Genomic DNA, 22626 nt, shown 5'->3' with positions numbered 1-22626 from the left:
TTTCTTAGGTTCTGGAGATTTTTAATTTTTTTTTTTTTCCTTTCTCTCTTCTCCCAGGCCTCTTAAAAAAAAAAAAAAGTACTCCAATTGCTCTGGACAGATCGAAATACATGAAAGAAAAATGGAAGGGGGAGACAGTTCAAGTCATTTTTTAACTAGCTTATAGGAAAATTGGAGTACATTTCCAATTGTTTGTAGCATATTCAAAGATGAATTTCAAAAATTTCTAAAGCTGTTTTAACTTTCAAATCTCTAGCTTATCAAACTGCAATCTTTAAATGAAGTCATACCTTTTCAAGTAGTTATTTACTTCTTGAAATGCAAATTTATAAGAAGAATTCATTTTCTCCCCCTGAAAAAACATGAAGGGCTTTCAAAAGCTGATTTACCTTCTCATTTATACAAGGTAATGCAGTATATTTGCATAAAACAGTCAAAACTTTTTTTTTGTAATGTAATAGGTAGCTAACTATGTAACCCCTGCCGTTTTAAAAGACAGTCCCCTTGTTAGGAAACCGTTCAAAGTGACAATTTCAGTAACTCAGCATCTCTTTCTGGATAATTAGATGTATTATGAATATGCAGATTTCACAGAGCTGATTGGCTCAAATATATCCCATTCCTCAAGAACATCACCTTCCATAAAAATAACTGTATTATCAAGCAGCAGGCTCTCATCCAAACTTCTATTAAACATTCATCTGCAAATCTCAAATACAGGTCACACCAGACAGAATTACCCTTGCCCACCCTTTGTGAAGGTACAGGTTAAGGATGACTATTTTTCCATAGGTACTGTGAACTGTATACACAGGATTTTCTTGCAGCAGATCTTTACAAAATCTTTGGGGAGGACAGGGGTGGAGATTTCATACTGTCCACATTATCACAAAATGCAAGTTAAATAACATAACAATAGCACCATCCAGTGGCAACATCTTCCCTTTAAGAAGTTCATCACTTACTTTTGTGATCCTGCTGGAGCAACTGTAAAACAACTAAGTAGGGTATTTCCACTGCTAATCACAGGGGGTTTTGAGCAGCCAGCATCCCGAGAGTACAGGGATCTTGGTGGGAAATGCAGTACTAGCAAAGAGTCTGTATTTGCACATACAAATAATTGTGCAAAACCAACACTGAACTTCGAGTATCAAATATGAGATTCTGCTACTTGTAATATTTGTAAGATCTGTAATGCAAGTTTATTCCAATGCTGAAGTCCCACTAATACATTCACTGAAAGTTGAAAATGCTTTTTTCCTGAACTAGGCAGCTTCTTATTGCTTTTAAGGCAGAAAATGATTCAGTGTCTTCTCTGTATACACTTTAATAAACCAAAACACTGCTTCCCCTCCCTGCAAAAAAAACGCACCAAAAAACCCCAAAAAAACTGTTATCTGTCTGCTCACTCCTCCCTTCATTTTTTTTATTCATATTCAGTTAAGTTTCTCCCTTCTATCCAGTTGGTTTGTGTCTTATTTCCTCAGAAAATAGGATATTTTATATTTTCAGGTACCAGAATGGTGACCTCTATTCACGGTAAGCACCTGTGGCAGAGCTGAAAGAATTGTGAAAGAAAAATAAAGGGAATAAAAATAAAGGGAATAAAGGGGGGAAAAAGATAGTACAGTAATTGCCATCTGCAATAACCAACATGACAGGAATAAAGAACTGGTTTTAAAGACATTTGCAGGGTGTTTTTCTCAGAGTAGAGACAGAGTCACACAGTTTAATAGCTGAGTGTCCAATCCTTGACACAGGGACATCCTTCCAGCTTAGGAAAGACTCCCATAAATTATATCAACAACTAACACATGTATTTGGACAACTATGAGGGCATGATTCTTTTCGTTGGGAAGTGGGATGTTCACACACTGGAAGGTTTTAAGAAAGCTGCTGTTTCAAAGCATTCTTACAGCTGCTGCTGCGATTAAAACCCAAAGTTGGTTTGGGGTTTGTTGTTGGGGTTTTTTTTGTTTGTTTGGGTTTTTAAGTTTTTGGGTTTTTAAGAATTCAGAAATCTGTGGCAAACTGTGCCAACAGAAGGGAATGGTAGGCTTATTCACTGTTGCTGAATACTAGAAGTGTTAGCTGAAGAGATCACCTACTTTAGAAGTTATTTGAGTTCAGAAGCAAATTAGAGTAGCCCATCTCAGCTTGCACCAAATCTAAGATAACTTGTCACTACAGTTTAAAAGCACAATGTTAGCTACTGTAGTTGCATACCTTGTTTAAATATTCACTTTCAACTTAAAGTACTCAACACAATTTTGCACTAATACTGAATTTACCAAAAATACTTCTTCCAATACAGTGGAAGAGTGTGATTCTATCTTCCTGTCTTTGATAGTCCAGTGCAAGACCTGCACACATCCTGATGACCTAAATCTAGGACAAGCAGGATAAGAGAATGTGTGTGTATTTAGTTTTGTTTATGCAGATATTAGAAATTAATAACTGATACATTAATACACATATAGTCTCACTGTCTGCAAGTCTATTGTTACTCCCCTCACAAGCAGGGCCAGCTACATCAGTTAAAGAGGCCAGGCCAGGCCGCAGGTACTGGGGACAGGGTGCTTAAGATGCTTAACTGGCACTGGGAGTTTATCTCCATCACCTCCCACACACTCCTGCACCAGCCTGAATAATGTATATTGGTTTCAGCTGCTCAGCAGAGACACTGGCATCTGCAGCTGCAACTGCACCAGCTGACTCACATGACCAGAAGGTACCACTGAATCCCTTGCAGCAGCTGCGCTCCATCTGTGATCACTGGTTTGGGGACAGAAGCTGCAGTGTGTGTCAGTTGCTGTTTCCCCTTCTTGTAAAGCAAGGTCATCTGATCATACAGTCAGTACTGTATTAGGGCAGGAGACCCCCTTCAGAATAAGCAGATGGCTCAGTGGTTAAGGCACACTACTTCTGAATTTGCAGCAAGTTACCCATGCAGTTTGGAGACAGTTATATTTGCCTTGGCCACAAATCCATAAAGTTACAATCTTATCTAACAGAAAGCTGCAAGAACAAATCAATTGAAATGTTTGAGACACCCATATACAATGATTACTGAGCTATATAAGTATGTAGATCAGAAGATGAGATATTTCCTGGCAAGTCTTCAATGCTACTCATGATCAGTAAGAAAGCAAATCAGCTTTACACTAAAACACAAACTTATCTCCCTGCAAATGTAAAATTGCATATCCATACTGGACATACACTTACACTGCTAAGCAGGGGCTTCTAGATGGCCTGATTAAATCAGACAGTCAACTTTAAGTGATCTATTCCATCATACTAAAATGGCTTAAGTCTCAATTTTTTCCTCACATAACAGGCTACTCTGCCTGCTCTACTTTTTCGCCTGTAGGCATGCACAGGTACACAGAACCTTGCCCTAGCAAATAACTATGCATGTTCTCTTTGCATACGGCCTTGTCCTGCTGATCCTGCACTGTTCTGGCTCCCCAGTTTAGAACCACTGCCTTTTTCCCCATCCCATTCCTATGCACTCTGTAATCTGTCCAACTCCCTCTTCGCTGTTCTTTCTCCGCTGTTTAGCTGGCTTACAAGCATTAGTTCTGTTTCATCCCTCAAGCGCTCTGCCACTTCATGGTCTTACCGCAAATGCGATGCAAAGGGAAACTTCTGTAACAAAACAGAATGGCCAAATTTTGTACCACGATTTCTTGTAACAGGAACGCTCATCTGTAAAACCTACTTTAGAAGTACAAACTGTTCTTCATAAATAAAGTATATACAACTTTGACCACTCCAATTTGAAAATAATGACAAACTGCCTTTGACTCATGGCCTCCTGCTTACTAGGAGGCAAAGAATAATGATCCATTCCCAACAACAACACAAACTAGCAGCCATTCCAAAACAGCAATTTTCAATTCTCTGAAGGCATATTAGAAATTTGAGTTACAAAAAAACACTTCCAGAAATTAAACATGCAACATTATTTTGTTGTTGGTTTATGCTGAATATCCATAGGACTTCCAAGAGTCAATTATCTGAATTGTTTAAAATATCTACTTTCTTTTTCTGAATTCATTCATTGGTGGGGGGTATGGAGTTGGTAGCAATCATATTTGAATAGGGGTTAATTAGTAGTACAGTTACTCTTAAACTTTGAAAACTAAATACATGAAGTAACAGATGCTGTAAATTTTAAGCTTTTTTATTAGTCTTGTTTCTTAATTAATCTGAAAGTTAACAACAAACTAATTTTAGTCCTAAGCCATACCAACCAGCATCTCCAAAGTGATGGGGAAATTAAAATTTAAAGATAAATATTTATGATTCCAATACTACTACTCAGAATAGTACTCTGTAAGCTTTGAGTTTAATGTCTTTTAATTTGATGCCTTAGGAATTCCACACTGCATATGGCAAGGCCACAGCTGGATGATTGCATCCCATTTTTGGCAACACACTTCATGAAGTACCTAAAACAACCGAAGGCAGGCCAGAGGAAAGCAGTGAAATTAGGAAGAAGTTGAGACGATGTGAGCTGCCGAAAGAGATGTACTCTGTATTCTCCAGTCTACAGATGAGGAGAAAAGGACAGGCTTGAGAACATAAAAATAAGACCAATAGGTAGGGAACAATCTGTTCTCTGTGTCAGTGGAGAATAGGATATCTTATAGAACTGAACTGCATTCAGAACAGATTAAAACCTAGATTAGTGTGGGAATGAAGCAGCACACCAATACAGATTATGCAGTAAAATTGCACTGTTTCCACATGACATCTTACTATTTCCAAAGACCTTTAGAGGAGGCTAGACAAATATCTGCCAGGAATGACAAAGATGCATCTCTAGCTGGATTAGGGGAATGAAACTAAATGATCTCTTGAGGTCTCTTTCTAAAGTTCTATGAAAGCAAAGGCAATTAATGGACAGCTACTAAATTATTTTCACAGAAGCCATTTAATCTGCTCTGATAGGTGATCACCTCCTTTAAAACAGCAGAATCCACTATACTGAGGGCTAATTGATATTCTTGGGGTTAAGCTTAACCCAGAAAAGACTGAGTAGACAACAGAGACTTATGTATTCCTTTAGTTGCTGATAAACTATACAGCTTATTATATTTTTTATTTGGGGAGCTTACATCTGTAAATGAGGATACTTTTAAAGCTAAATTAGTTAAGCGAGTGATACTGCATTATAGCAGCTTTGGAAATGGAGTATCTGATATGATCGTTCCTTTTTTACAACAGCAATACAAGCAGGACATCAGTTGAATTTCTCTGGCAATTCAGCTCTAAACAATCTCACTGAAAAAGATCTTAAATGAGAAAATGGAAGTCCCAGCATGGGACTGAAAAGCACACAGACATCCAAGAACAACAGGACTACAGCACAATACAGCTCATTACCTGATTATTTAGGAAAACTGGTGGCATTATATCCTGACCATGTCTCTTATGGAATTAGGAAGAAACAATAAACTACATACTTTATGCATTTAAACAGAACACCCCCACACAGGTGCCATCAGGCAAAAAGTTCTATTTTTAAAATTCTAAGAGTTTGCAAAAGCCTAAAGCTATTCAAAAATCAAATGAAAGATGTCTGCATTTTAAAATTCAGTTATAGTATATCTTCTGTTACAGTAGATTTCTTCATTAAAATGCAAAAATATTGAAAGCTTAAATTCTCCATCTACTCTTAGGACTATCCAAAAAAAATTGAGTATAAACTAAATAATGAATATTTTTACTTTCTTTTGCATTGACCAGCTTTTAGATAATCATATCAGCAACATGGGTAAATGATTTTAAAGCACATCACCTCAAACACATCATGCCAGTATCAAAACAAAACCCCACAAAATAAAATTGAATTTAGAGAAGTATTAAACTACCATTCTGGGTTTAGCAACTTTGCCTATAACAACATAATTTGTTAACACAGTAATCTGAATACCAAAAACATTAGTGGTCTGCATTACAAAAAAAAACACGCATACAATTTGCTTGCTGTACTCAGGTGCATCTTATCTCAAGGTCAAACTGTGCATGCATATGATGTACAACAAAATACACATTTCTTATTTTCATTGTTTTAAAATAGTCTCTATCAAAGTAGTAAGCCTCCTCATCTCAAGCTTAGAAGTATTTAAACAAAAAACCCCAACCCAACAGTGCACTACCAAGTAATTTTAAAGTGGTTAAAAGTTTTAGACATTTTACATCTTTTACAGTAGTCTTCAATTAATTGTCATACCACACAAAGCACCACCTTGTGGCAAAACCAGTACTGACTGCATGTCCCTTTTGTGGGGCTTTCAAATACTGACACTATTTCAACAGCTTTGCTGTGCATTTCATTAAACTCCGAATAAAAACAGAATTAAAAAGGATCTGGCAAGAGAAGATTTTCTAAAGATTCTCCTCCACACACATATTTCATAAAGTGCTCAGTGAGATATTAACTTTTTATCTGCATCTAGTGCTGTCTCCAGAGGACTGAGCAAAATACAAGATGTAAGTAGTACAGTAAAAGAATGGAATAGAAATCCCATGTTAAATTAAACTCTTGTTCTACCTCTCAGAATACTTCAAGATGCAAAATACACTGCAAGAGCTGCATAAATTAATTACTCTGATGGCTCAAAACCATCCCACTGCAATACCTTTATTTACATTCTCTTTCTAAGAGACACCAAGACAGATGGTATATCTTCCAAGTTAGTAAAATGACCAATTACTCATTTCTAAATTGTAGGAAATCTCAAGTTTAGTGCTACATTGCATAACACATAAAAATTAATACTCTAAAGACAGATTTTGTCCCATTCTAAATTGTTCACTTCTGTGCAACAAAGGTGCAGAAATCTTTTCAGCTACCTTAACTAAGAAATAGTGGTCCCAGAAGATTTTGCATGCTCTGCTGCTTAAAATTGCATCTTACTGTAAGCATGCACCCCATTCTTTATCTGAAAGAAATCAATACAGTGTCAGAAATAAACAGTGCTATGGAAAAATTAGTCTGCATATTCAAAACTCAGTCTTCAAATGCACCAGTGGTTGCACACAGTCACATCACTACTGTATTACCACCGCACTTCATGCGTACCTGGAGTCAATGCAAAATAGTGTTAACACCATTTTTATACCATTTTTGAATTTGTTATAAAATAAGAAATGCGTCAAGAGATGTGGTGAGGGAAAGTGTCCTTCTGGACAATCATGCCTCAGTGACTGCTCAAACTGCATTTATTGAAACATGAATCCCAGGCAGACAAGAGGGTTCACCTATTTCATGCTGTTTGTGAGGCCTTTACTATGAACGCTTGGTGAGTGGCAAGCTAAACCCCTTTATACTTAAAAACAAGAATACTTGAACCTTCTAAGTCTGGGCATTCAGTTTAGTGCTGTGGGCTACCTGCTCAGTCTGCGCTTGAGGATGACTTCAGGAATTGGCAGCAAAAGCAAAAAATTTATTTCCTTGCTTTAAACAAAGTATGTAGAGTATATTAAGTAACAGTAATTGTTATGAGAAAGAGTAACTCATCTCATTGGCTCACTACATAGAAAAGCCAGGCAGGTCAATGTCAATCCATCTATTTCTGCATACATTTTCAGAGTGTAAGAAATTGTTATGAAAGATCAGTTTAACTCAATAACCAATACTGTGAGAGCTCCTGAAAGCTCTCAAATTTGAGCTGGAATATTTCAAAACATCTTTCCCTTGAAGGATCTTTTGATATTTCTGCTGTACCACTTATAATATGGTAGTGATAATCAAAGTGGATGACACAGGTACTTGAAAAAATCTCTTGAAGGTAAGAGAAGAAAAAATTAATATAAGATATTAAGTTGCATAAGAGCAAGACTACAGAAGAACAATAAATCTGACACTAGGAAATTCTTTTACTTGATTTAAGCAAATTAAGTTTCATTCCTCTAGCAGCTGTTTTTAGACCTTTTAGTTTTGGGTTCTCATATGTCTCATGCACAAAATATTTTGGATTCTCCATTGGCTTTCACATCCATCCTTTCACATCCATCTTTCTCTTTCCCCTCCAGCTCTCCCCCTTCCCACTACCATGGAGGTGTTTTATCACACAACAGTCTCAGATAAGCAGCTCGGGCTACAAAACCAAGTTCCCCAGAGGAACACAAGCCTTGTTCTATCTGCCAACCATAGCTATTATGAGACGTTTTCTTCTATTTTATAGCAACCACTGCGTCATGTAAGAATGAATCAACACTAATTTCCAAGAGCTGCTTAAGAATAAGGAATATTCTAACAGAGCCTATAAAGCTACGTAGCAAAGTTTTCCTTTAATAGACTATATACACAAAATAACGTAAATAGAGGCAGAAACCTTAATTATAATACTATATTGATACATAAGCACAATTGAAAAACATTGCTCCAATATGCTTACCCATATAGGTAACCTGCAGATTACTTATTTCATACTATCAATAGCAGCATGCAAAATGAAATTATACAATATAATTAACGCCTGCAATTTTTCATTTTAAATTTAAGCAGATGTAAAGACTGCCTCCATCAAAGCAGGAAAAAGTATTTCTGCTATAATTTAGATTCTTAATTTTTGGCAATTTTACACAGGTTTGTCTGTTACCAAGAGACAATTTCATGAGATGATTTGTGTAACACTAATTTGCATCGGTTCTGCATTCAGAAGAATAGGGTAGGGGTAGGTAGGCAGAGAACTTAAAGGATAAAATAGAGGGAGGAATTTGTAATAGAAATTTTGTAGCAAACCATAAATCATTCTTTTTGTACTTCTGAGTCAAGCCTTTATATATACACCACAGAAGTGACAAAACAATTCTAGAGAAATCAAACTGCAATTTAAAGTAATTTCTACAGAGGGAGCCAACAACCCAAGGAACAAAATGCATTCCAGATCAGCACAGAGTTCTTCCCAACAGATCTCTTACTACATTTACGCGTTATTCAAACATCCACAGCATATCATCCAGATTCTTACTCTACAGAATTCCCTAACATTTAATGAAAGTTTACATAAAGAAGTGCTTGATTACATGTCAAAGAACAATCAGTGTCAATATATGACAGAATTTATATTTGCTTTGGAAGAAGGTAGCAACTTAGAGACTGATTCGAAATTACTATTTATTCATTAAAACCAGCAGTTTAGATGTTTCAATTTGTAACAATTCTAAAAATATTAGATTTTGTAAAAATGAATGTCAATTCTGCAATAGGCATTTTTATTGAAGTTTTCATACAAATCTCTACACCAGGAAACAGGCCGGTATGATAGCTTGATCTAAAAAAAAAAAAAAAAAGAGGAGGAAATCTAAAATAAAGTTGTGTAAAGATGAGAGTTGGTAAGCTTTTTCATAAAGCTGGGCACCTTGTTACTGCTATAACAGTTTTCCACATTACTTCACTGCCAAATCACATTTCATATTACATACTATACAGCATATATTGAATAGGTTGACAAAAAGATTTAAAAGCTTAGTATTTCTGAAATTTTAGTATCTCTTCCCACCAAAAAAATTTTCTATCCTCATTTTCAGGTTTTGGGGGGGAACAAGGTGGGTACAAAATAAAGGTATTTTGGAGAGACTGCACACCAACAGGACACCAAATCCTAAAAGCAACATATATGGGATTTTTGAAAGTGTTACTGAAGATAAGCTACACCCTCTAGTGGCACAAAATACTGTAGCTTGGTTGTTTCCAACAGTATTAGACAGACAGTTGCACCCCGTTATGTTTCCAGCATTCATAGTTCTCCCACTGCATGTTGAGCGTGAGGCACGGTTGCATAATGAATGGGTTTGGGGTTGAGTTCCTTAGCTTTTGCACCTAAGTATTGTGATAGTGAAACACACATGGTAACCCCCCAAACTACAAGGAAATGCCACTACAGCATTCCCATGAAGAGGTTCAAATCCCTTTTTGCATTATCTAGCTTTCTAACATACCCAGACTACCTCTAACCCCCTACTGTATATTTCTCTGTTTTTTCTCAAGCATCATACAGGCCCTCTGCAACACCCAAACAGCCCTACTATACTTCCAAGATTCACCCTTCCAATACTCATTTGTATACATCTTGGCTAAGCAAAACCAGAACACACGAAAAGCCCCAGATGTTACAGATAATTCAAAACTGCATCAGTCACCCAAATAGCTGTTTCAAGCTTAAAAGTTCCTCTCTCCTTTGTTCAGTTTCACTATGAAAAAATACTCATATAGCAAGTATGCAGCTAAGAATGAAATACATAAATAAATTCCTCTCAGCAAACTTGCAGCAGAGCAACACATCTGCCCTCCCTTCTGACTGCAACACATCAAACAGCTGACTGAAGAAAAAGGAAGCTTATGTTGCTCATCTTCCTTTTTCTCACTTCATGGCTTTTACCTCTGTAAAAAGACACATTATGAAAGCAGAGGTGGCTGTGGGGCACAAAATAGTTGCCACATTTCCTACTTTCTCCTTCAACTAACTTCCAAAAAAGTGTTCCATTATGTCCAAAACTGCTTAAACAAAGTAGTTTATAAAATTGTACAGCCAGCAGTCAAAGCTGTATTAAAACAAGTGTCCTGAAGCATTGCTTACAGACTCAGCGGTACCACTAAACTCCAAACAATGGTTTTTAAGACTCACAATAAATATATTTTACTTGCCTATTCATACAAGCTAGTCATGCTACCAAGATTTTGCTACAGCCCACATTTTAGTAAAAGAGAATATTACTAAAAAACCCAACACCTCTGCCAACACTACTCTACACAGTGAAAATGGACTCTGTATTTGGCATTGGGTAAACAAATTGTTTCTACTTCAATATCAAGACAACTTTAATCACATTCCATCGCTTGCTGCAGCTAGCTGAAATTTATTCTCCTCAAAAACTTTTGATGTGAAACCATAGGAAAAAAAAAACCCCACAAACCAAAACCAAAAAAACCCCCACAAACAAAAAACACAGCCTAGGCAACAACACATGCACACAAGTCTATACTTGGTTAATATGACCTTCAGTTAAAGTCATTCAGTCTAATTCTGAGAATTCAAAATAGCAGCAACACTTGTAAAAGGACTATACGAAGGGTCAGGAGAAATATTTCCTTTTTCAGAGTTTATATATATTTATTGTTCTCAGAAGGGGAAAAAACATATGCAACATTAAGGCCTCGCTACCCTTATTATATCAAAGTTTACTCCCAGCAGTGTCTTGCAGGATGGAATTCTTTTGTTCCTCTCCTCAAAGATACAGGGGATTAGTTGAGTTGGAGGAGATGGGAAACATCTCCAGGACATCTCTTCAGCCACAAATGCATGTTTATCTATAAAACACCCGTGCACACTGAAGATACTACTGTTCCCCCATCTTTGTTATTCTCACTGCAGAATAACAAACTCACCAGTGAGAACAAATGTGATTGCTCATCTGATTCACTACAACATTGGCATGCTTGGCTTGATCATCAGTTCAGATGGTTTGAACTAATCTGTTACTCCTCCATGGAAGCAGGCTAAGGAGCCTCCACACATTCCATTCCCTGGCTGAGCTGCAGGACAATAACCTCCACCTTATGTGCACTCAGGAGTTGATCGGGGCAAGGGAGGTGGATAATCACAGCTGAATTCTGAAAAGAATGGATATATGCACCAACTTACAACTTTGGTACTAACAAATTCCTTTAAGATAAAAAAAAGTATACACTAATGAAAAGACAATTTTGAAAGGCTGATACGGGGCAGGAGGGAGAGAAAAAAGTGATCTTTCATACCTTAGCTCTTAAAATAGAAGTTAAGTATGATGCCATGCCTGTAAATCAACTCCAGTCTGTGTTAGCGGCTGTACTTCTCTCTCTAGATAACTAAGATTAAAGGACAAGAAGATCAAGCCAAGTCAGGGTGTAGCTGGCCCAATTACCTTTGGAGATAAGGCATTCATTACTGAATGAAATTTACATTTTTACGAAGAACAGTTACATAGAAGTGATCTCTAAGAAACTGAAGGACATCTAACAGTAAGAGAAATCATTGTGATTCATGTGAAGAATGCCAAAGAAGTCTTCTTTACTAGGTAAGTCAATACAAAAGCTGCTGACATTTCGAAGACTGGAAGATAAATTATTTTAAGCAGAGGAACTTTGTCACTGAACAAGAATACATAAGAGACTAACTTTGTATTTGACTTAAAAACATTAGGACAGGTTCAGGAGAATACCTTAGTTATGAGGCCACCGAACCTAAGAATAACTTTATAACGAAATCAGTCACAATTACCCTAGTGGTAAGTTATCTTGCACCATTACCTAGAACTGGCATTTCTTTAAAATATGAAGGCTCATCTAAATACCAGAAAAGGACAGTTAAGTATCTAACAACTCATTTTAAGTTAAATCAGAGAATTTAACTTGAAGGACTGAAGTGCTCTGAGGTTCAACACTGTTTAATCTGTTCTGTACCATACAGTTAACACAGTCCAAGAAAAAGAGCACATAGCATATTAGAAAAGTTTCAAAGGCCTCTCTTGAAACAACATGACAACTGACCTACGAGAGTTTTTCCCCGGTCAAGTATCCAGCGACATTCAAGATGCCAAGGTCAATGGCAAAAGCAAGTTCAAACTCTTTCATTATAACCAACAACATATAACTACTCTCAGGAGCTACTGTAGTGATAGTGAAAAACCAAATAAAGATTTCTTTTGCAGCCAATTTGTGTAAATATTTACTTTTTTCTGAATTTTATTTAATTACAGGTGCTCAGTCCTTCATTTAAGAGGTGACTATGCTGTAATTGCATATTAGTTACTGATATGTTTAAGAAATATGCAACATACTTAAAAAAAGCTCAAACAGGATTTTAGTATGTTTAAACTATTTCAAATGAAATACCTCACATCAGAAGGTTCAGTTTAATCAGTATTTATTGTGCAAATACAGCTTGTGTACACAGTACAACTTGTACTCTCCAAAATACAGACCTGTAATGTCATTTAACTTGTGTTTAAGCCCTCGATATGCTAGTACTTTTAATACTTCTACCTTACACCTTTTAAAATGGTCTAACACATTTAATGGGTTAATCATAATTATGTTGTCCACAAGTGCTCTGTCATTAGAGAGTGCACTCTGCATAAAACCAATCTTATCTACCAATCAAAGGCAACTACTGTTGCCTGTCTTTTGCCTGGAGCTGAAGCAGTTTTAACGTCACAGGTACATTACCATGATGTACAAATGTAAGTTAAATGTCTTTTTCCATGAAAGAACAAGGAAATTTTATTTGGCTGCTAATTCAATCACTAAGGCTTTTAGCAAGTAATTCTTTTTCCAAAGGAATTAAATCTTTGTTACCAGAATACTCTTTGAAATTTATGACCTTACTGAGAAATATCAACAATTAACATAGAAAAGCCTGACAGCTATGGATATTAATTCATCTGAAACAGTTACCTCATCTTAGACATGGATAAACTGCTTAAGTCTTTTGGGAGTACTATGAAATAAGGCAAAATTATGCTAGTGTAATAATAGAAACAGTCAATTATGTGCAAGAGCTGAAAGTTTAAAAGAGAAAAGAAAAAAAAAGTGTTTTTCTTGTATCTACGCATGCAGATGCACACAAAAGGAACTAAATACCCACTACTCTATCCTGAAAGGAAGAAATGTGAAAGTAATCCTAAAAATCTGTATCTTATTTGGAAATACAACTTTTATATAAATATCCCACTAGTCATCATGGAGAAGACAACAAAAAAAATTACATGTAAGGGCTGACAAGTGAAGCATTTTCTACAGTTTTCATACCAACTAGCTATCTTCAAACATAAAAAAACCAGTTACATAATACAGATTCGAGGGATGGCAAAGACAACATTCATATAGAATGTTTTTCAGGCAGCTCATGGAAAACAGTGAATGAATGAGGCAAGAAGAAAACTGGAGATCATGCACAGAGTATAGCTCTTCAGTCAGCCATATTAATGTGCAGGAATTAAAAACAACAGTAATGAAGGAAATAATTATTTCACATAATAAAGACCTTTAAGAACAAGAGAATTTTTAAACTAAACTCTGAAATAAAAAGTATTATAGTATTGCGTTTATGTAACCTGTATGCTTACATATACAAGTGAGCAGGAATGTTCCAATTGTGCCATCTTTTATTTAGTGATTACTTTTCTCCCATTTAATACAGTAACACTTGATAGAACTCATCGGTCATCACAGAAAGCATATCAAGCTCTGGTAAGTCCCCTCCACTTTCAAAACATGTATACAGTTCAGAAGTCAGTAACTTGGAGAACTTCAGTAGCTGTTTTAAAAGCTATCATCATTTAAAAAAAGCAAACAAACCAAAAAACCAAAGGTGTCAAAACTAGGCACACAAACTCAGAATCCCTCCTACCCCATATCCAGATAACATGCAGACAATACCTACCCATCTTTTTACTTTGCATTTCCAAACATATATACACATGCTTATGCACAGTATCTAGTATTTGCTTTGAACTCAATTGTAGAGATTTTGTATTTTAGTACATAGCATGCCAAAATAAAAAAAATAAAGGTTATTTTGCCTGAACATGGAAGACTATCTAAAATCAGAGTAAATTTGAACTTCAAGCTTGTTTGGTTTGGGCACATCTTTAATGAAGGAGCAAACTAATGGAATATGCTGTTATTGCAATGTTTGATTAAGCTTCCTATGGCTGCTACTTCTGCAACACAAAAGAATGATCCATTCAACAATAGATCATATTTTTTGTCCAGGAACAAGAGTTTTTAGGCTACAAAATCAGATTAGCTAAAACAAGCAAAATTTCAATATAACTGACAGGGCACTGGTGACTCTTAGCTACATTCCACACCACAGCCCAACTGTGTTGATGAGAATTTGTGAAGGTGGGAATGGCCATGATGTGTGACATGAGTAGGCAAATTAAAATAGGGAGTCAACACTGAACCTGGAAAAAAAAAACCCTTCCTTTTCATTTCTGCTAGATATAAACAAAGACTTACACACAGACATAATGCAGGCAAGTAGCAGCTGTTAGCGTAACCACTGTCATACATAAAACATCAACTAGGATGAACACAGACATTTAAATTGCATGCGTACCAACTGCAGTTAAAAGAATTTTTAAAACAAATTAATGAAAACAATTTTAAAATCTTTTTTTTAAACAATTAGTTTTCAGACAAGTTGTGTAATTTACAGCAGACAATACTGAAGAGCAGAAGCTAAGAAAACACAAAATTTTTGATTCAGGTCTTTAATAAGATACGTACATACATAGAAAAGTAAATACACGTAACATGCATGTATATCACCATAAAAGAGCTTACAGTTCTTTGTGCTTCTCCTCTGCCAAAATTTGGTCATTTGGCTTCAGCCCATACCTTGAAAAAAAACACAAAACACATAGTTACTCCTTTGAGAATATAGCCATAATATGTAGTTTTATAGTTTCAAAATGGCAAATTAAACTACATAATATTTGTTGATTCAGGTACCTCAGGTATTGCAAAGACAGCAAAGTTTTCTAAAAAATTTATACATATTTATTAAAGTAAACTTAACTTCACACAAAACTTTTGCTTTATATCACAGCTTCAAATTATATCAGATACTTCAGCTTGCTATATATCCAAAAATCACCGGACTTCATAACAAACTGTACATTGAACTTATAATTTGCATCTGACAAAACACAACAGTGAGGAATACAGACAATGTGAACACTAAAACCGGTTGTAGTGTTTCCCGATGTACCAAATAAAATAGTAATCCATACCAAAAAACATTCTATAGAAAAAATGTACTTCAACAACGGGCTATTTAAGAAAATTTCTGCAGTCCATACAGGCAACCTCTGATGAGAGCGAGATGTTGAGAGAAACTTTCTTTGCTAGATTAACCTAACAGGTAATTTAACAGAATAGGTTGCCTACACTGTCTCAATCAGAGGAAAAAAGAAATCCAGTTCTCCCCCAGCACAGGCTACTACTAGTCATGCTGCAGGCTGCACTGCCACTCACTTTGAAATACCTTTAAAAAGCAACCTCACTTTTTTTTCCTGCCTCAGAGCAAAATCTTTTGCCATCTCAAAATATTCCACAAATCTCACTGCTCTGGTTTTCTGTGGGGTTTGGTTGGAGGTTTTTTGGTTAATTGGTTTGTAAGACAGTCATACATAATATAAGCAGCTGGAAGTCAAGTGTCCGTTTGATAATTCTGCAAACAGCTAACTGCTCATACTGCAGAAGGTTCCCACTGTCCCTTAGCAGTCTGTTTTTGTTCCTTGCTCCAGTCAACTGCAGAACCATAAGTTACTCCTCCTGAGGAAAGATTCTGGTCACTAACCAACTACAATCAAGCTAACTTGCAAACTGACTTCTAGTTCAAATAAATAGATAAAATTTATGTTCTCTATTCCTTAGAGCATTTTCTGATCATACTCTCCAAAACTTGTTTTTTTCAGCATCCATTTAAAATGCAAGCATCAACGCCAGACACATTCTCAAGCTCACTAGTGCTGCATTCAAACATACAAGATGCCAACTGACTGACCCATTTTTCTTGTTTACATATGCAGAGACTGCCTTAGGTTATTTGCCATAGTATCACACTGACTTGCATCCATTTATCCACTTTGCTGCTAAATCCTTCATGGAGTCACTTCTAATCAGGATACAGTGGGTACCATCCACATTCTCCTTCTAAATGCAAGGTTTGCATTTGACTCCCACAGCAAGCAGACTATACTGTAGCACACTGTTCAATAGCAGATTCAGGTCCTTTGTTTAATTGCCAAGTCTTCTTTATAGTTTACCATCCTATCAGCCTTGAAGCCACAGATTTTTAGCTGTTGTGATCTTACATTTATTTCCAAATCAATGTTTTCTGTAGTGAACAGTATCAGGCTCTTTTTCTTTAATGAAAAAGGGTCTAGCCCAATACCAGTCTTTTCATAATGCTGCTACACCTCCCTGACATCTCCATTTGTCTCATCTTAATAAGCATTTTATTGATAGCAAATACTTATATATCAGAGAAAAAGCAAAGAGGTACCAGGAAATTCTGAAAGGAACATCCTTCAGAGGTCGAAGAACACTAACTCTTCTTAGGCAACTTGCAATCTTACTTAAAATTAAATCAGGTCATTTGTTAAAAGGATCTGCCTATAAGACAGATATATCCTTGGCTAATATGCAATCCATTTTGTAAAGGGAGATATGAGATGAGTTTGCCCATTAGAAAATATACCTGCATAAAGTCACAACCATTCTTCCCTAAAAATAATACTGCATACTTTTCCTCTGACCAGAAATCAGACTATTTCAGCTAGAACTGAATACAATTTTATCTGCTGAGGATGTAGAAATAATATCTATACTTGAGCTTTTTAAAGCTTCCAGTTCTTTGTTCCTTCACTTTTTTTTTTAATCACAACTTAACCCCAAGTTTAGAGAAAAGAAAAACAAATAAAACTTTTCACTACTTATTCAGACTAGAAAATCAGCTACAACAGAAACCGTGTAACATAATGGGAATGCTGTTTAACAGATGTGTGATTTTTGCCTGGGGTATGTTACTGACATACCACAGAGGGGTGCGGGAGTGACACAGTTGCTACCCCTAAGGTTTGCAGAATGGTTCCTTTGGTGAACCTTAGCTTACCTAATCTTTTTCACCACCACCCCCTTCTTTCACTATGAAAATGGCATTTTCCAAATATTTTTCCTTGGACCCTAAAGTTGCTTTGATAGCAACTTGTCAAAGAAAATTTCACACAAAGGGACATGCTCATAGAGTTCAAATCTTTATTAGTACTTTATGCATAAAGACAGGATGCATATTATCTTTCATACACAGCTGCTGAAGTATTTCATACATTTAAATGTGCAACTAGCACAGCAAACAGCTTACATAATATATCCCAACATGTGTTTCATAGGCAAGATTGATAAGCACCAGTTGGCTTTTCCTAACTGATGAAGGTTAGACTTCGGAGGATTTTGCTAAAAAACATTTTAGGAACCAAGGATACTAAATACAAAACCGAACCTAAAGATATGCAGTTAAAAAATTTAAAATAAGTTAGGACATTTAAAACCATCCAAGCAAGCAGTATATATATTATACATTAACATACCTGGAACTAAATTAGTAAGTAGAAGAGAAGCAAATGTGCTATGGAAGCAGGCAAAGGAACTGAAGGAACCACAACAGCACTTTTTCCTATTTTCTGCACTGTGAAATTCAAAGTTCAACACATCCTAGCACATTAAATAATGATTATTCTTTTCAACTATGCAGCACCAAACTGTGATAGAGTTTCAAAACATTAACAGTCTCTTCATCAGTGTTCAAGATCCTATTTCAAAAAAAGGACCTAAAAATAAAAATATGCAAGAGTCTACAGCAGGATCATAGGTAAGCGTCAAAACAAACTGTAGTACATTTCAAAAATGATATGTTTAAACACTTTGATATGTCCTTCAGACATTTAATCTACTGGAAGAGTAGCCAATGTTCCAGCCATCCCTTCAAAATGGCAGCTGCACACAATCATGAGGATGGACAGAAAAAGCACCCCAACTGCAGTAATTATCACACTGCACAGCTGCATATTTCCACCAAACTAGTGCAGCTGCCTGCCCAGATACACACACCCCAGCCTCTGAGCACTGCAGCTAATGGCTTCTGACAGTCCAGTAAGCTGATTGCACCCTGGATAAAACTTCCACTTTCGGAAGACAGCAGCTTTCTCCCCAAACTCAGTTCCTTATGGAATTTCTTAAACCACAACGTTCTTGGTCTAACCTCTAGATGTCATCGTATCATAGTCACTCCAACACACCCTATTCAGATCAAAGCTCAAGTGACCTAGCTGCAGATAGGAGCTAACAGAGATCATTATACTATCATCCATCCTCTAATTGTAGTTTAAATGAGAAGTTTCACGCTGCTTTACATCACTCTGCAGCGTTGAGATAATTTTTTTTAAGCAGTATTCTTTCCAACCTGGTTACAAAAAGGCACGTTTAGGCATTTAACTTACCAGGAAAAATGAGCAAGCTAATCCCCCTATGCTTTATCAAGAAACAAGGGCTCAACCTAAATTCATGCTCCAGAAAATCATCTCTCTGTCCTTTAACTGCAATGGGGCATAGTGATACATTAGCCTGCTGAGCAAGGCAATCTGAATGGCTCCCATGCATCCCTAATTCCATAACTTCAGAACAGTGACAAACTGGGAATATATTTCAAAAAGAAAATCTTGAAATAATTGAATTGTACCTTTCAAGGATGTTTTTTCAACTTCCCAAGACAAAGCTTTCCCGAACTTTGCCTTTTTTCCTCATTTATTCACTGTACCCAATAACTCTACCATAACCAATAATCCATCAGAACTTGGATCTGAACTTCATGTTATTTTCTTTTTTCCTAACTGTTATGTTTCCAGAACCAAATTTTATGTACATGCAGATACATACATAATATCGAAGTTAGCCCCTAAAACTTTAATGATAAATTCACAACTACATAAATATTTGCCCTTTCCACAAGCTTGAAAATAAGTAGCACAGACCCAGAGTAAAAGATTATTGCAGGCATTCTGAGCCAGAATGGTGTTAAGGAAATTTGGCTATATATACAGCTAAATATACTCTTATACAAAAAAAAACCCCACACCAAAAAAACACCACACCCAAAAACCCACCACCAAATGCCAAGGCCAATTGGAAGAGTTATACTGTGTCTAACAACTAGAGGTACAACTCTGACAAACACATTCTATTTGGTTACAGTGCTACAAAAAAACCCCAATGAAGCATTACATGTCTCCTTTTTGTTTCTTAAGCATACTAGAACCTGTAAGTTTAGCTGACTTGTACAATGCATTTTAAAGATCTTTCTGAAATTATAATCCCACGACTCAACGCTTTTTTATTTCCCAGCTCATGAGAGTGTATGAAAATTAATGTGCTTGGACCATAGTCAGCATTTTTACAATAATGCTCTTAATGTAACAAACAGCCGTAAGGCATGGTTCCCTGCAAGCAGCATTCAATTTTACAAAGCCTTAACCAAATTAAGAAGAAAACACAGCCTACTGTGTACTGGTGAAAACGTCCAGATGAATATCAAGTTCAGATCTGCTCTACAAACAAGAGTTTCTTGAAAAGCTGGTAAAACTCACCTGTCCTAAGACCCAAAATAAAAACTGGTGATGAGCAAACAGGTTTAAAAAGTGGCAGTAGAGCTTCATAGCTTCAAAATTCATTTACCTTTAAAACTTCTTACATGAATCCAAACTAACCAAAAGCTTATATAGAAACAATAGCTAAAAATTGCACAGATATAAAACTAAAAATCAGCATAGACATATACACTGCTGCTTGGGCCAGAAGAGCCAACAAAGTCTCCATCACCCAGAAACAAAGAGGTACACAAAGTTGTATACATGGTAGAGTAATATTTTTCTAAATATTTTCAAGAATACTTCTGAAGGAACAAGACACTAGAGATAAAAGAATTTTTTTTGCATTAACCACCAATGTGGATAGTCAGCATAAAAAAAAAAGGATTAAAACTATTTCAGAATACAAAGTTGTGACAGTAAAGCACCCTAGGAAGCTCCAAACATATATTTGTGCAGACATTCCTCCGCCTTGTTTGATATACAAATAAATATAAATTTTTTGCCACAGTACATTGCTCTAACCTTGCGCCCCTTTAAATGCACTTGCGCTTTGCTATTCCATAAGCTTATTATACTTGACATGTTTTGCTGCAGTAACTGTTTTACATATTTCCCAGATTGATTAAAAATTTAATGTATGAAAGGGTGGATTTCCAACATATTCTTTGAACTTTGCAGAAAGGTCATCAAAAAAGGAACAGAGTGCGATTTCTGACAGAAATTTAAAGCATGTTGGTTGTATTAAGTGGACAAGGCAAGTAGAATTTATGCTATACTAGGCTATGCTTCATCAATAAAAGAAAAGACCTTTTAAGACAGAGCTCTGCAGAAGCACTTCTCCATAACTTTTCAACAAAGCCATTAAGAAACCTTAAGGACTTCAGTATAGTTGTCTTCTATTTCAGATTAATCTAAAGAAGTTTCCATCAGAATGATTCAGCAATTACATTGCTTCAACTGTCAACTTTCAAGTGATGTTAAGGCTACTTTCACTGTTCTAAAAAAAGAAATGCAGCCCTTTTTCCTGTTGTTTTTTCTCAATTATTAATCTTGTAAAAACTAGGACAACCAGCCTGTGGGACACTGGTGCTCACATGTCCTTTTTCAGACTGTATTGACTGCTTTCTACCAAACACAGTTAACACATCCCACAAGATCTTTCAGGTCAGAAACAGCCATGTGTGAACCTGCTACAACAGTACATCCGCATGAGCATTTACAGACCAATGCACATAGCAAGCCCAACAGAAGCTCCCAAAACATTTCTAACACATCAGATTTATGGGGGATGGGTATAGAAGGTCAGTCTGTTTCTCAAGTTCCATCTGCAATTTATCAGGCAGAATGAGTAATCCTGCCATAACTGCTAGCTTCATTTCTTCTGACTTGATCTATACAGAGATCAAAAGGCAATAAGCGAACTGCTTTTCCTGGCGTAGTAAAATACTACTTAAAGCAAGGCAGTATTTCTGCATTTTTGACAACGCTACAGTTGCTTAGAAATTTCAGTTAAGTCTAATGTTGCCTTACTCTTCTGATTAGCCTAGTAATCTTTTTCATGTACACAACTATGGAGTTTAAGTACCATGACTTGTATTTGTTTGAATCATTACTTTAAGCTTGCTAAGCCAGATTCTAGGAGCTGTGCATTTTCTAAATCAAGATGAAAACAAAAAACCACAACCCAGACCACACCTTATGTATAAATTCAGCAGCCAAATTCATCATGGACCAGATGCAACCGGCTAAACCAAAATTAAAGTTTTGTGTAACTGGCACCTACATACATCCTAGTCCAAATATTTGTTTTAAGACATCTCTCCCCCCACCTCTCCTCCCTTAAAAAAACAAACCCAAACAGTAAAGGGCTTTGATTCATATCCTGAAAATCTCAGTCTCTTGCCTGACTTGCACTGGTTTTATTCTGCCAGTTTAATACATTTGCTTTTTCATTTTTTCCATAATTCCTCTGTTGCTTTGCTATAGTCTCCCAGCTTCACCATCTGAAAAGCACCATGCTTCCTATTCCCTCAAAGTTTCTTTCCCCTTTAGCCTCTGTCCTATTCCATAACATGGCAGCTGGTCCCACCTATCTTTTCGCATTCTTTCTTGACCTCAAATTGACAGCAAAACAGGGATCCCTTCTACATTAATTTTTTGTTTTAATGACAGCTGATCATCATTCACTGTTACTCTAGGATGACCTTGTACAGGTTAGACAATTTTAGAAAAAATCCTTACTCAGTAAATACTGCTTTATTGCCAAATACGAAATGCAAGTCCAGAATCTCTTACTTGAAAAACTGAAAGCTTAAAGAGGGATTGTATGATAGTGCAATACAATCCCAAATAAAACTTGCTTCCAGAAAAATTTAAGTTCTGCAACAGTCCACTCATACCAACAAAAGAAGA

At 36.2% G+C, this 22626-nt stretch overlaps 1 protein-coding gene across 2 annotated transcripts in view; it reads right to left on the bottom strand.

Annotated features, from left to right (window-relative positions):
• Positions 1 to 22626, bottom strand: part of ADK (adenosine kinase) — a 294428-nt gene that overhangs the window by 243307 nt on the left and 28495 nt on the right. For both annotated transcript variants that reach the window (XM_054832283.1, XM_054832284.1), the window contains exon 3: positions 15350 to 15403. In XM_054832283.1, the coding sequence (XP_054688258.1) occupies positions 15350 to 15403 (54 nt within the window). The remainder of the gene's footprint in view (positions 1 to 15349; positions 15404 to 22626) is intronic.

Source organism: Grus americana, chromosome 7 (assembly GCF_028858705.1).
Source record: "Grus americana isolate bGruAme1 chromosome 7, bGruAme1.mat, whole genome shotgun sequence".
Lineage (NCBI taxonomy): Eukaryota > Metazoa > Chordata > Aves > Gruiformes > Gruidae > Grus > Grus americana.
Note: the sequence above shows the minus strand (reverse complement) of the source record. Positions and strands in the feature narration are given on the sequence as shown.